This window comes from Amblyomma mixtum, chromosome 9, assembly GCF_055824585.1.
Source record: "Amblyomma mixtum isolate Tamu chromosome 9, ASM5582458v1, whole genome shotgun sequence".
NCBI classification, from domain to species: Eukaryota; Metazoa; Arthropoda; class Arachnida; order Ixodida; family Ixodidae; genus Amblyomma; species Amblyomma mixtum.
This window is the reverse complement of record NC_143020.1, coordinates 108793662-108809499: the sequence shown is the minus strand read 5'-3', so window position 1 is coordinate 108809499 and position 15838 is coordinate 108793662. Positions and strand designations below refer to the sequence as shown.

Genomic DNA, 15838 nt, shown 5'->3' with positions numbered 1-15838 from the left:
GGAGGGTCAAAGATCAATCTTTGAACCTTTGAGGCCTTTATACAGCTAGAGCTGTAAAAGGCAGTCTGTTACAAAAAGAAGGGGTAAGGCCTCGTCAGGCTTCCAAGCCTTTAGCCTTATGCCACCCACAGGGAATCACCTGTATTGCTTCCTGCAAATAAAAAAGCCAATTCAATTCAATCCTTTCTGGCATCCAGAAAGCTGCCCCCCCTCCCTCCCTTTGCTTTAAGCTGAGATAACTTGAAATTGAAATTTTGTTTCCTTTTTTGTTAAGCCCAAATGTCACAAGCTAACAATGGAGCGCTAGCAAAAATTCTCAAACATGGCCGAGGTTCCTCAAACATGGACCAGAAACTTGCTCGAAACTGCTTGATCCTTCAATCCGTGCTGATGCGCTCGACAATGTGGCTGCCAACTGATGCCGACGAAACTCAACAACACTGAGTTCCAGCTCGATGATGCTGAGTTCCAGAGGACCCACCAAACTGGGAAAACACTGAAAGCGACTGCCACGTTATTTAAAAAATTTTGCAAAGGTTGTACCAGTGACAGGAGCCAGGTGCTGATGTGGGGCGGCAGTAGCGCCATCTGTTTGGGGCGGTGGCCATCGTTCATGAACAGCAGGTGGTGCATGCGCTGCCCAGCAATCACCAAGAGGCAGGAAGCCAGCAGGGCCTTGTCCTTGACCGCGAGGCTCACCTGCGCCAGAAAGAAAAGCAACAAGAAATTGAGCACCTGCCACACCAAGACTAGGCCTCATCACAATCATCTCATCATCATCACCAGCCAGATCAATGCCCACTGTAGGCCACAGACCTCTCTCGGAGATCTTCACTTAGCCCTGTCTTGTGGCTGCCCAAGCCACCCTATCCCAGCAAACCTCCTAACCTCACTTCTGCACCTGACCTTCGGCTGCCCCTGCCTGCATTTTCTGTCCCTTGGAATCCACACCCCATCCTAAGAGACTTTTGACTACCCATTCATCACATTACATGTACCGTACAGGCCCACTTTTTTCCCCTTCAGTTCCACTAGGATATCATTCACTTGAGTTTGCTGTCTAATCAAGCTTGCTCTCTTTCAACATCTCAAAATTATTCATCATTTTCCTTTCCATGGCATGCTGTGCTGTCCACAACTTATTTTCAAGGTTCCCTCGGGCAAAAGATACCCAAGTTTTATCTGACGTGTGAAACTACCTACAAATGCGACTTTGCAAATTTTTAGGAAACTTGGTCAATGAACCTTGCTTATTCGGTCAACCAGCACTGATGATTTAGTCACCCTCTCATGCAGAAGCATGCAAAAGAGTAGTGTGGACACTAGCTTGGAACTAACTAGCTGCAACCAGAGGACAAGCTTCGTTCCATCACAAAGTTAATGGAGAAACCTCTCAGTGAAAGCTATATGCATTATTAGACAGTCAAAGGATCAAAACAGCGGGTGCTTGTTTAGCATGGTTCAGAATGAGAGGGAACATCTAAACAGTATTCAAGCGTTGAGTCCTTTCCAGGCTCAAGTAACTCTCAGCTGTGAAAGCCTAAAAAGTGGCTTATCTGTAAATCAATAGGCCTTACTGCACTTTCCAAGTTTCACAAACTGAAGACTGTGGAGCTCAGTAATATATGGGAACGAGAGCGAACACTAAAAAAGTCAACCCTGGCTCAAAAATGAAGTGTGCCAGTTAACAGTTGGCCTGACTGTATGTATTTACAAGAACACTATGAAAAGCTTCACAAACTAGATAGTAGGACCCAGTAATATATGGGAGCCACAGCGAACACTTTAGTCAACACAAGCTCTAAAATGAAGTGTGCCAATTAACAGTTTGCCTGACTGTATGCATGTACAAGAACACTATCAGCAGCACTGTTCACCTCCTGGCCGAGAATGTCGTGGCCGGCCGAGTAGAGCTCGCACACGCAGTGTCGCCGCACCAGGTCCCGGTCCTCGCCCCAGCTGCAGGCCAGGTCGAGCAGCCGGTTCATCCACCCAAAAGTGGTGCCGAGCACGCCGGTGTCCGGGTTGTCGGGCAGCGACTGCATGACAGCCGACGCAGCGCGCAGCAGGAAGCTCTGCTGCGGCGACGACGTCAGCGACGAGGCGGGCCCCGCGCTCGGCGCCAGCAGCGGGGAGTGCAGGTCCTGGAAGAAGGCCTTGCGCACCTGCACGAACGGATGCGGGCACAGAGTTAGCCAATGTCTGTCACAGGAACAAGGATTGAGTCAGCACTGGGTGGCGAAAATACAGTACAACTTCACTGACGTGCTCTCACTTCATACCGCTTCCCCGTTCACACATCCAAAATTGTGAGTAATTAAAATACGAGTTGCACTGTTTCTCTACAGGATAATACAGTTGAACCTGGTTATAACGAAGTTGAAGGGGACCAGCGATTACTTCATTATAGCCGTAGGTTCGTTATAGCCCGTGTTATATCCAATGTTTCGTTGTAAACCATTTTGTTAAAACGAGGTTCAACTGTATGTTCCTAGATAACATGGCCTCCCTGAAGGTATGTTCATAACTATGTCAAATTCTGATTGTATGATATATTGAGCAACTAATGATGCGTGCTACGAGGGGGTACCCAAAAGAAACCGGACTTATTTTTGTTTGAACTTATTTGTTCACATTTTAAGCACAGACCTTCAGTCTCCTTCAAAGTATTCCCCACTTGCAATGATACGCTTGTCGAATCTTTCATTCCATTTTTCAAAACATTGTTTAAATTCATCTTTTGTGATGCTTGACAGTGCCTCCGTCATTTTTTTCTTCACCTCAGCAACATCAGCGAAACGCTTTCCATTCACCTATATTTTCATTCTAGGAAACAAAGAAAGTAGCACGGGGCAAGGTCGGGAGAGTATGAGGGTTGAGGAATAGGGGTCATGCCATTTTTGGTCCAAAATTGTCGTAGAAACAGGGCTGTGTGAGCAGGGGCATTGCCATCATGGAAAAACCAGTCACCCGACCGCCACAAATCTGGCCGCTTCCACCGCACACTCTTGCCCAATCTTTTCAAAACATCCAAGTAGAAAGCCTGGCTAACTGTCTGACTCTGCGGAACAAATTCTCAATGGACGACTCCTCTCACGTCGAAAAAACAAATCAGCATTGTTTTGAGGTTTGGTTTCACCTGACGAGCTTTCTTGAGGTGAGGTGAATTTGAACTTTTCCATTGGCATGATTGTTGCTTTGATTCAGGATTCGATTCAGGAACACTTCAGTTGTCCCCATAGCATCGTCCTTGTACGTCTTTCTTAATATTTCAAGAGTTTCCATTCAACTTTTTCCGAGCAAAAATCAGAATTTCTCCGGCGCGCGCTGTTCACGAAAATCAGCCATTGCAAAAACGACGTTCACACAAAACAGTCATCACTCTAAAACTCTGCCTAAACTAGTCTGACCTCCGTCAACGATGGCACTCGGCTTACTGACTCTGGAATGTTCGTTCTATGCGCCCCTAGTGGCAAAACGCGGTACCATAGAAGCTTTGCCGACCAAAAAATTTAGTTCGGTTTCTTTTGGGTACCCCCTCGTATACCAATATGAGCGGACCGAGCCTCGGGGCACGCGAAATGATAAAGCAAAAAAGCAGCTGCAGTCTGCCGAGACAGTGGCTTCTCCGCAGAGCATATATGCGACGGGGCGAAGCATCTGAAAATTGTGAGAGCAACAAAGAAATTTCGGCGCTCTACCGTCACCGGCCTGGACAAGTTGCTAAGATTATTTCGCGCTAAGGGCTAACACAAATACGCTAGAAGTTTACAAGAGCCATAACAGTTTGCCAGATGTTGCACCAAGAAAAGCTGGCTGGCTTTCAAAGGAGGTGAGTGCCAATATATGCCTTGTTACTTGCTGTTAGTCACATTTTTCAAAATCTGGGTGCTTTTAGATCGTACATTTTCCCGAATAATATGCTTTCCTCCGCATTTTTTAGACAATGTACAAATGGACTCCAACAACTACTCAAAAGTGCTCACTCTGCTCTCTGGCAACAGTACCGTGAACACTTCAGCCAGCTTGAAGCCAATCACTAGCAGCGTCTAGTGGCCAGAGAGACAACTGTCTCCGTGTAAGTTGTCGCAGCGTCTACAATAGTTTGCTCGAGGTATTTCAATATTGGTATTTAAGCCATGTGCACTTGAAACATGTCTTGTCAACAGTCATCCAATTTGCCGTCACTCCCTCTGCTGCTTCATGGCTGAGCACCAAGCACGTTCTTTCAAAGCACGACCTTGCAAAGCATACACCTTAGATTTTTAAGTTCACCAAGGCGACAAGCACGAGCAGTTAGCAATTCCCAGCCACAGCATTTAAGTCGTCAACCAACGAAACAAACTCAGCTCCTCCTTGCCTTCAGAGCTGCTCAGTTTCTTCTTTGCGGGCTCCTTCTTGAGTTAGCATTTTTAAAATGAAGCTAACTTTACGCCCTAAATCTAGGTTCACACTGTGTGCCACTGTCATATGCTCTGGATTGATTACGACCATTGGCAGTACTATACCGCAGAAAAAAAAAAATCAGCTGTGGTTCAATCCAGCTGAACCTGGTTAGTTGGAGCGAAAGGTTGGTCGCGCCATCTGCTGGACCATCGCCATACATTGCGTGTTAGGTTTTCAGTGCGTGCCGCATGATGGCGCTATGACTGCACGCCATGCACAAAGGAAATTCACCGGAAACATACTTTACAACTCGCTTAATTGGGATATCTAATTTACAGCTCATAATTAAATTATTCATGCACGCCTCAGTAGAGTACATATCTCGAAGATATATTTCTTAGACATCTGTGCATTCACGAGACGAGCCTTCATTCACTTCCAAGAGTCAAACAGCCGAGCCGGAGGCCCGGGTTTGATTCCCACCTGCAGCGCAATTTTCTTCTGTTCTTTTATTAACTGAGGCCACTTTAAGGTCATATCTGCGCCGTAACATGACCTTCAAGGTTTGTATGCAAAGTGGAGCTTTGGCGCCAAAAAGCTGACAAAATGGACGATGGAAATAAGACTCACGGTGGGAGTGAAGAGCGACAGGGGCCGGACGGAGCGCATGCCGAACAGCACCACGACCTGCACCACGGTGGCCAGCAGCTGGTGGTGTCGCACCGAAGCCATGTTGGGGGGCCGCTGACCGAGCGCGTGCGCCACCAGCGACTGCGGCCGCGAGGGGTCCTGCGGCGCCCCGTCCCACAGCGGTTCCTGCGGCAGCACCGGCAGCGTCTCCGCCTCGGGACCCAGGGAGGCCTGAAGCGAGATCATATCATAGCCGGGAACTGTCAGAAAGACTGGCACCAAAAGTATATCTAATGCAGAAAAGAAGTATTCCTGGCCTCCACCTCACACAATATGAACATGGCGAAAAAAGGATCTGGATTTTGTCTCTACCCAGTGGTTTGCTGCTCCACGGACCTTACGCCATCTGTTGAGTGGTCCCCAAACTATGTGGTTCAGCATATGCTCAACAGATGGCAGCACTATCAATATTCACGCAGTCTATTACAAGTTTTTTTGCATACCCAATGGTTTGCTGCTGCACAGACCCTATGCCGTCTGTTGAGTGGTCCCCGAACTTTGTGGTTCAGCATTTGGCACGTGCTCAACAGATAGCAGCACTATCAACATTCATGCAGTCTATTACATGTTTTCTTGCAATGTGCAATGTAACATATGTTTTGATCCCGGAAGGATCAAGGATCACGGTGAGCCTGATAAAGGCTTTTTGTAAGCCACTAAACCTTGACATTTATTGATAGAGGACAAAAAGTGCTGCAAAGCTGTACAAAAATGATGGAAAAACAAGTGGAAAAACAAACAAGAACACAAGCGAGAAAGGAAAAGGTGCACCAGTATACAAACAAGAACTGGCAGGCAGCTAACAATGCTTCAACGAAAATTCAAAACCTAGAAATGTGCAAGTTCGTGCAAGATATCAACATACTACATTTCTGCATCACTAATCCACAGCAGATCAATGACCTCCTGAATATTTTTTTAGAGGACTCGGATAAACAAAATATTGATCGAGGGCTACTCAAGCTGCTTCAAGCAAGGCTCAAATGAAAAGTAAAATAAACCTTAAAATCATTTCAATAAAAACCGAGTGATAATTGTTCTCAACGTTCCAGTCCCCCAGCAAGACACAGAATTAAAGCAAGCAAGGCTTCAAGAACACTTACGTCAACGATGGCGTCCAGCACTTCCGTGCAAAACCGTACAAATGGCTCCAAGTGAATGTCGCTGATCTCCACATCCTGTCATGAAACAGAACATCAAACTGTCAGAGGCGCTGAACAAGTCTTTATCTTTATTTTATTTTTTTAAATGCTGCCTAAGCCTTGCATGCTGTTAAGCTGCCCTAGCAAAGTGCCCGGCGTGCTGTTAAGCAGAAACTCACTCTTCTACAAATGCGGTCCTTGGGTGTCTTTCCCATCTGAAAGAGATATGAACACACAAATTTCACTGCGCATCTTTCGCAGATTAATTGAGTAATCACTATCATCCACCCAAGTGCAGCCAATCCACTTGGCTACAAAAGAAAGTTACACAGCTTCACAGCTTTCCAAGTAACTTCGCAGTTGAAGCAAAATTCCTTCTGGTCCAGGCATCGAACCCAGGACCACTTCCCATCCAGGGCAGTCACACTACCAACTAAGCTAACCACAATGATTAGCAGTTCACAGGTCAAGGTCAAATCGGTTATTAACTCGAAATGGGGATGGTATTAGTCCAATGTATTTTTCGGAGTATCCCCCCAAAGTACCATCGTGGGCAAAAGTAAGAGACCTGCCCCCAAGTTCCGACCTGTGCCACTCTGTTTGGGGACGCCAACTGAAAAAGCACTTCTGGTGTCGAAACCGGCCCACAGAAGTGCTCTGTCAGGTGGCGCCCCCCCACACAGTGGCAGGGGTCGGAACTTTTGGGGGGGTCTCCTACTTTTGCCCATGATGGTATATTTCAATTCAATTACGTAGGGCAAGATGGTAAGAGATTAAGATAAGGCAAGGTGTTTTACAGATATTACCAACATCTTGCAAAGCAGGAAATGACTTTTTAAGCCTGAGGGACTTGCACGAACTATGAACAAAAAGGCCTAAATAAAAAAAGATATCTCTACGGAGCAGTCACAAGGAGAACCTCAGAACAAGTTGAGCGTGCTACGAACAGCAAATAGAAAACGAAAGCTCACCTTTTCCATTAGCAGAACCAAAGCCTCGAATCGCTTTTGCAAGAACGTCTTCCAAATGATGAGGCCCACACCTGCCCAGTGAGAAATGCGTGAATGAGAGAATGTGCTAAGCAGCTCCGTGCGCCTTCACCAAAACCTCCGCTACAGCGTGTAAGCTCTTCTTCCTCTTCACTTCCTGCTATCGTCACAACAATCACAACTGCGTCCCCTGCTTCAACTGCAGGCGTGCTTGCATCATGACGTCAGATGGAGGTGATACTCAGCAGTGGCAGGTTTAGAACACACGGACAGTTTAGAAGTACCGTGGAATCTCATTACTTCGCAGTGTCAGTTTATTCGAACTGACATTTTGGCCCTGCCAACATCACATGTTCTAAAAAGATTCTTAATTTGTACGCTGTGCAATTCGAACAAATTTTTGGCTCCTTCGAGTTATCAAGAGTTAAGTGCGTTAGTACCGGCCTGCCTATGAACAAGAAACTTCACATTGTAGTAATGCCGACAATGCGAAATGTGTTAGCTTAGTAAACAGCACGTCAGATTCCCCGACTAAAGCAACATGCTTGGCACCTTTCGTCAGTTCTCAAGGATGTTTTGTTCTCAGTAAGAGCTAGCACTACCGCCCTTTACTCCGCAAAAATTGCACACCTACCCTATAAATTGCAAATGCAGCGCGCACACTTTGATCTCTTATTTCTACACACTGCTGATCACCATCACTGTGACGTCATCTTTGTTTTTGCCAGCGCATGCTATGTCTGAGCTACCTTGGCATAAAGATGCTTGGTAGAGTGCTGCCTTGCAATATCACTTTACCCCCTACTGCACTAACTTTTTTGTGCGCTTCTCACTGATTTTAGATTGTTTTAATAAACCTTCAAACCATGGACTAAACCCAGCAAGCCAGCCCCTTCATGACAGATGAAGCATGAACTGGAGGTTAAGCATTTGAGCCATATCTATATGTGATGCCATGCATGATACACAGTCAACTGCCTACACGATACTCTTTTCAATAAAGACCTGCATTACTCTGGGCTCAAATAGAGGTTCTTGCAGCTGGCTGCTGTAACCAAGTGGCTAAGTACCAACGAATCCCAGAATTCTCGAGTGCCTTAGTGGACTGACGCTCATTAGTCTAGCCCAACAGAGTTACCTCACCAGCACTGCAGCACATGTTCCGGCCAAAGCCACTGACCATTTTTGAGTATGCTGCTGGAGACGGCGGCGAGAAAGGCCGAAGCCTTGGCCAGCCGGTCGATCTGGTCCCGGTCCCGGTCCCACCGCACCAGCTGCTCCGAGGCACAGTTCACCAGCAGCGAGTCCAGCTCCAGGGAGCGTGCAAAACGTCGTCTCACCCGCACAAAGTGCACTGCACGCCAGAGATGAAAAAAGAAAAAACACACAGGCCTAACTACAATGGCCAACTATAAAAGCTTTCACTGTAACAGTTGAAGCATTTAAATACAGATTCATGGAGTAAAGAAGCAAATGATCTTGCCAAGGGATGCAGGAGTTGGAGTCTGAATTAAGAGACTGAAGGACATCAAGACTGCAAATCAATGTTGTAGTACTGAAGTCACAGCGACTGTTAAGCCCAGTGTCATCCCAAGCAGAGATGGTGCATGTTAGGCCTAAAATGCAGTTAGGTTTGCATTAATTCATTGTTTACACTATGCGCTTGCACCAAATCACAACAAACTCCCGTAGTCCCCTCCCAGGCATGTCCTGCCGGCTGTGGAAAGAAAGCTCACAATCAATGCCGTCTTCCTGTGCTTCTAGGCCATTGGGGAATGTGAGCTTGGTGAGCCTCTGCAGGTCGTCGGGGGTCATCTCAAGGTCGCAGGCCCAGGCAGACACAAGTTCTGTGATTACGCCTGCAGACAAGCATAGGGTGAAGACGTTTTGTTACTGCGAAAGCCACAGAGATGAGTGATGTGTTGATGCAAAACTATTACAGCAAGAACACTGTGCCATGTTTGGCTCCATACGACTCCTCTTGTTTTCGCTCGCCACAGAGCCAAGTAGAAAGTGAGTGGTCAATTCAAGGTCAAACTGCCCAAAGACAAAGTAGTATCAGCTCCAAAGAATGAGAAACTGTTCTCGTTTTAATACATTATTCATTTCCATGCAGTCATAACCCACAGTAGCTACCTGCATTATTGTAGGTGGTATAAACTTTCATGAAACATGCTGGCAGACTTGTGACACACAATACTGGTGCACAGCAATCTTTATATAAACTCTTAGCAGTATTAAGTTCCTGAATGCTCAAACAGACCCATCACAGAAGAGTGCTCTAAGGCTTCAGCTGCGTGGTCATCATGAAAGTCTGTGCAGAGCAGAAAGCTAGACTAAGATGTATTTTATCTTTTAGTTTCATTCTCGCACATGATTCAGAAATACTTCAAAAAAAGAGTTACACAGGTATAATTGAAATCGCCCACCTTAGTTCTTCCTCTTTATCTCAATTGTAATTACTTCAAGGAATTAACCATACTGGCTCACAGGCCCACATCAGCGAAATCACTAGTTGCCATGGACACACCACAAGCAAGTACTACTTTCCTCTGGAAGAACATGTGCATATCATTTGAATTAATCGATGTGGTTTGGATTATCGAGTTTAACGTCCCAAAGTGACCCAAGCTATGAAGGATGCCGTTGAAGAGGGTCCCGGATAATTTCCACAATCCGGTGTTTTTAAATGCACGCCGACATCACACAGTACATGGGTCTCGGCCGGTAACAAACCTGCACCTTTCGGGTCAGCAGCCAAGCACCATAACCACTGAGCTACCGTGGCAGCAATTTGGATACATAGTTAAGAACTAAGATCTCCATGCCAGAACATGCAACATTACTGCGGTGTACAGTGGGACAGTACTGCTGTGAGCACCGTTTCTCACAGAGCATTTAGCATGAATGTGGTGCAAGCGTAATAGCTGTTGCTGTGAATTCAAGAGTGTGACAAAATCCCCTCTGGCCAGGACGGTATGTTGGAAACAACACAGATGCCAGCGAGTTGTGTTAATAGATGACATTTCGGCTCCTAACAGGGGGGCGCCATTCACAACATAACTGTTATATTGCCGACACAAATTTTGGTTTTCATTTTTTCTCTACTTTGCCAAGTTTAATGCACACATTCGAAAATTCCCCGGTCACATTTGTCTGCACTTCATGCATCCAGGCTGATGTTGCAGAGTCCCACTCACCCTGTCCCCGTGCAAAGAGAGAGCTGAGGGAGACCTCCCGGTTGTCCAGGGAGAGCCGCCGCTCCTCGCACCGCCGCTTCAGCAGAGACGCCAGCACAAGCACATCCTCCAACTTCCCTAAGAGCGCCTCCCAGTGGTCGAGTTCTATGACCAGGGGCTCCCAGGACTCTTCCTCTATCTCGCCCTCGTCGTTGATGATGACCGGGCCGTCGCGATCGCCGCTGCTAGGGGGCGCCGGCGGCAGTGGCGAGGGCGGCCTGTCGCCCTCTTCGCCCTCGGTGGGTGGGGGCTACAAATAATAATTAGAAACGTCAAATGGGTGTTCATACAAAGTGAAACGAATTTCAGTGCCTGCTGTACATGTAAGCAAAACGTGGACGAATGCAATACCAAAATGTACCCGGGTGTTCCCTTGCCAGTTTATTTAACTGTGACAATGAAGGTTGAATGAGTCATAAGACTCATACATGAATTACATGACCTACTGGTCATATGACTGATCATGTGACCAATGACAATAGCTCATGCGACCTTGCTGTACCCAGCGACAGCTTTTCTTGGCGATGAAAGGAAAGGTACACAGCGGCAGAGCCTCTGTGCTATCTGTGTCACCCAACCAATAGTTCGGCCGCACGAGAGCCACCTTGCACAATGCCCGCTGCACCGGTTTTTTATTCGTCACTGGCGCCATCTATTGTAGCCTCTTGGAACTGGACCCCCTAAGCAAATCGTATTAGAAAAAACTGCTTTTTCCATGACCCTGTAATGTTGAAAGTTGGCAATTGTGTTAGAAATATACCCTAAGTATTGATTGTTGACAACATATCACGTTTTAAGATAAAACTAATTACTGCAAGCAGGGATTGTATTCTGCTACACAGGAAGAGAGCGTGTGTTTCAGCTCTGCAGGTTCCACTCCATTGCCAGAAAAAGTTGTCGCAGACTACACTGATCACGCCATTTCATGTAGACAGTGACCACAAGGACTCGGCCGGGGGGTTTCTCTATAAAAGCTTACACTGTGTAAACTAAAATGGACGGTCTACTTATTTTGTCACCAATGCTAAGTAAACAGTCGACGACCGATTTTTCGGACTCTCTAGGGACCGCGAAAACGACCGAAAAATCGGGCAGTCCGGAAAATCAAATTTCACCGAAAAAATCACGAACTTATTACCACTATGCCCGAGAAAGCGGCCAATTGTAATGCACACATTCTAAAGCTCCTCATGACTACTATATTTCGCCGCGCGAAATACCGTATAAACGCGTATAAGGGCCGCACTTTTTTTTTTCCAGATTCGAGGGCCAATTTTCGGGGTGCGGCCCATACACGCGATGTGCGAAAAAATTTTTTTTAAAGTAAAAACACACCAACCAGGGAATGAGCGACATTTATTCTACGTTCAGTCGACACTCGCGGAGTATTTCGACTCTGAGCTGGTGTTACGCTCTGGTCCACGCTCATCCCAAAAGAAGCCGCGCAGCATGTCCGCTGTCAACGCGTAGCCGTTGTTCCGAAATTCCATCACATAGAGGAGCAGCTCTTCTTCCAGTTCAGGAAACTCGCACGGCTTGCCTCGGAAAGCGCGCTTTTTGCAGCTTGTGTTTCTCTTTTGGTTGCACCATCATCGGACGCACTTCTCGGCCACGTCGAATTTCCCGCCCACCTCACGCTTACCGACCCCGTTCGAGAGCTAACTCCCAGCCGTGTAGCTTAAGGTGCTTGCCCGTCGCGCTAAAACTGTGAAGCTCGGCGGCAGCACGCGAAAGCCACTATCACGGCGAACGCGCTAACACGCATGCTAACACGCCACGAAAGGCTGGAGCTGGCAATACTGATGCCGATGTGAACAGCGGAAAATCGCGACGGAGAAAAAAGTTGATGATAATGATCACGGCGCCATCCATAGACGGCACTTGGAAGCTCCGGTGGGCGCGCGTGGCCTCTGCGAACGGCGCAGCGCCGGAGCAGATCGCGGCCGCCATGGCGGCCGCGATATGATCCGGCGGCGCGCCCGAAGCGCGCTCGGCGTGCGCGTAGCCTCCGCGATCGTATTTGCGTTCGTGTTCGGGACTAAAGACTCGGCACAGATAAGTTCCGCGAACTCAGACTACGGTTCAAGTTCGTGCGGCGGAAGACATTCAAGGACAGTACGAATTCGAAAACACGCGAGCGCAATGTGCCGACTCGCGCAGAATTTCAGCGTCGCAAGAGGCTCCCTTTAAGCTTGAATTTCGTTTTGTTTGATCAAGTTTTCGATATCTCCTGCAGTCTGAATTAATGAGGTTCCACTGTACACATTATATGGCGGCTTGGGTACTGGCGGCGAGTGCGAACGAGGTCCGAAAAATCGAGTGGTCAGTTGCGGTGCGTCCGAAATTTCAAGCGCTCTTACACATTGGCTCTATGGGCCATGTCGCGGTGCCGCGAAAAAGTCCGAATAATCAAGCATGTCAGAAAAATCAGGCGTCCGAATTTTCGGTCGTCGACTGTATAAGCACAACATGCCCCAAAGTTGACAGCTCAGCACTGATCTTGTGCTACATGGAGAAACAGGCTAACAGGTTGCCACCAACTGCACTCACCATGTTTGGTACCCCAACCAGTTGAACAGCCTTCCTACAAAACCGCTATTGCTTTGCTACCTTACAACAGTCATGACCCATGTGTGAAAAAATACTTCAGCACAGTTGAAAACCGGGCCATCCAGCTCTGGATAAAGACCTTCACTAGAGTTTTAAAAGAACTTTGTTTTGCTACTGACTATTTACAGGCAAGCAGAAAAGCAGACTCTATATCAGACACTGCTAGACTACGCCCGCTCAGCACAGCTAGAAAAGCTCACCGACTCAGCTGCTTCATCTGTGGCGCTGTCCTTACGAGGGCTTGGATGTCGAAGGAAGCTCCTCGCCACACAGCTGACCACAGCTGTGCCTATGTAGGCAGCCGGAACATTTGCAGAGCCAGCCAGCAGTGTCCTGATGCTTCGCCACCACGGTGACATTGTGAGCGACGCTGTGAAGTAGGCTTCCTCCCCTGTAACACGTTCCGTGTTATAGAATCACTGCTAGCTGCTACTCAGCTCAGACTAGCACAGAACCAACATGCACTAACCGAAGCTTTTCAAGGGAAGTGATTGAGCATTCAACGCAATTTCAACCTAATTCAGTCAACATCCATTAATGCAACCCTCATACGACCACCGTAATGAATTGGTTTGGTTTGGTTTATGGGGTTTAACGTCCCAAAGCGACTCAGGCTATGAGAGACGCCGTAGTGGAGGGCTCCGGAAATTTCGACCACCTGGGGTTCTTTAACGTGCACTGACATCGCACAGTACACGGGCCTCTAGAATTTCTCCTCCAAAGAAATTCTAGCCGCCGCGTCCGGGATCGAACCCGCATCTTTCGGGTCAGCAGCCGAGCACCATAACCACTGGGCCATCGCGGCAGCTCCGTAATGAATTGAATTAAACAACTGCTCAGACAGAAAAAAAAGGCAAGGAAGAAACGTCTGAGCTCACCAATATTTTACATGGTGCCCCCTACAGGACATTTGCTCGCCATTCATTCCTTTTGCGTGTCTTTTTTTTTGTGTGTATTTCAACAGCGGTAGACAAGGCAGTGAGCCGTGAAGCCTGGGGCAGGAAATCTTTTCACCATGAGCCAAACGTGCCCCAACTGATGCCCTTCAGGCCACATCTCTTGTGCTTGCAAACTTGCATACCAGTTTTCTGCCCCCGTCAATAGATGGCGCTACTGGCCGTGACATGGGGAGCGGGCCATACCTTTGCACATTCACTTTCATGCTGTGAAACCATGCGCATCAAAGAGCAAAGTGGGAGGAAGGACACAGAACTAAGGAATAGAGATGGACGACAGAGGTGGTGCCTCAATGCAGTGCAGTTATATCAACAACGAAACTCGTATCTAAAAGTCAAGAATTGTGTCTACTCGTGGAAACGCTGAGAAATGTCAACACCACACCTGTGCACGCACAGTTATTCTTGAATGCGTATTTACTTTCACAAGCAGTGGGCCCATCAAAGTTATGAAACTTGTTTGAAATGACCGGCATCACAAATTCTCCAAGTACACATTATCTAACTCTCCATAAGCCTCCACAAGCAAACAGTTTACAACGGTTTACTTCCAAGTTCCATCTACAGGACTAGTTGGTTCATCGTTTAAGAAAGAACTTAGTGCAACATAGGTGACAAGTACATGCAAATAATCGGGGTGTACACCAGTGGTGCTGTCAGCAGAAAGAGTGTTGTGTACCGTGTGAGCTTTGACAAAACTGCATTATACAGTATGACATTTTTGGTGCTTTTTATAAGGAGGAAACAACAGGACAAACCAAGGAAAGCGGTCCCTCTTCAGGTGTGTCAAAACTGGGTGCAGCTGCGCACACTGTGGTACAATGCAGTTCAGTCGAAGTTCGTTCGGTACAGCAACTTTTGAGCTTGACTGCACCTTTAGCCCACGCAGCTGCTAGCATTTTGTCTGAGCTGCATTTAATGTTGCATGCTGCCAACACAGCAGTAGCAAAGAAAGTAAGAAGGCCACTGTAGCTATCCCACTGTTCAGATGAAAGCAGTACAGTGTAAAACCCTTACCCGCCAGTTCCACCAGCAACTTGAGGAGCGAACCAAAAAGACACCAGCTTCTCCGGCTGGTCGTGGCCCACGAAGACGACAGCCATTCTTGCAGGAGGCATTGCTGCGCAAGACAAGACGGGCCTGTCAAAGCCAGTCTCCTGTCTGGACTGCATGCATGCAGGTTTCAGCTAGGCCTTGGTGTTCGGATGATATTTACGCAGCCACCACATCTGGACTGAAACTGTTGAATCTGTTGGCAGATAAGTGCACTTTTAGAAGTTCGCTTTCCTCACCACCAGCGAAGACGGTGCAATCCCGGATTTCTTCAGAGCTTCCAGCAGCAATGGATGGCAGCCACTTGACGACAGCGCCCTCGAAAACAGGAAGTTTCCTAGACAAAAAAAAAAAAAAAAGCAATAATAATAAGAATGAACGAGAATTTGCTCTTACCTCCAGGAATCCGCAACTGACGTGCACATGTGGAGATTCAACAGCTGTTGCTTTCAGGGCTCCAGAAATTTCCAAATTTAAAAATCAGGCTTTGGTTGGCTTTTCCATTGAAAAACCATAACAATCCCTTTGTTCTTGAACCACAATTGTTTTTTTCTTTAATTTATTTTCCCTTTGCAGGGAACAACCAATGAGCACTTGAGTCACTATAAGTCACAAAAATCCCTTCATCCCATAAAGGAGTTGTAAAAGGCTGGCAGCAGCAATATGTTCAAAGGCCGCCATGTTGCTCCCATGTTTCTTTCCCAATAATTTATTTTTTTTTGCTTTCATTACCGCCTCCATTTGGTGCCTTTCTGTGCCCATTCCAGACCAGC

The 15838-nt window shown here is 47.2% G+C and overlaps 1 protein-coding gene across 3 annotated transcripts in view; it reads right to left on the bottom strand.

Annotated features, from left to right (window-relative positions):
• Positions 1–15838, bottom strand: part of Rab3-GAP (Rab3 GTPase activating protein) — a 51881-nt gene that overhangs the window by 3478 nt on the left and 32565 nt on the right. For all 3 annotated transcript variants that reach the window (XM_089561292.1, XM_089561294.1, XM_089561293.1), the window contains exons 21-32: positions 15305–15402; positions 15030–15132; positions 13257–13447; positions 10408–10696; positions 8944–9066; positions 8388–8561; positions 7190–7260; positions 6398–6433; positions 6180–6254; positions 5017–5247; positions 1878–2165; positions 544–699 (exon numbers count right to left, since the gene is read on the bottom strand). In XM_089561292.1, the coding sequence (XP_089417418.1) occupies positions 544–699; positions 1878–2165; positions 5017–5247; positions 6180–6254; positions 6398–6433; positions 7190–7260; positions 8388–8561; positions 8944–9066; positions 10408–10696; positions 13257–13447; positions 15030–15132; positions 15305–15402 (1835 nt within the window). The remainder of the gene's footprint in view (positions 1–543; positions 700–1877; positions 2166–5016; positions 5248–6179; positions 6255–6397; positions 6434–7189; positions 7261–8387; positions 8562–8943; positions 9067–10407; positions 10697–13256; positions 13448–15029; positions 15133–15304; positions 15403–15838) is intronic.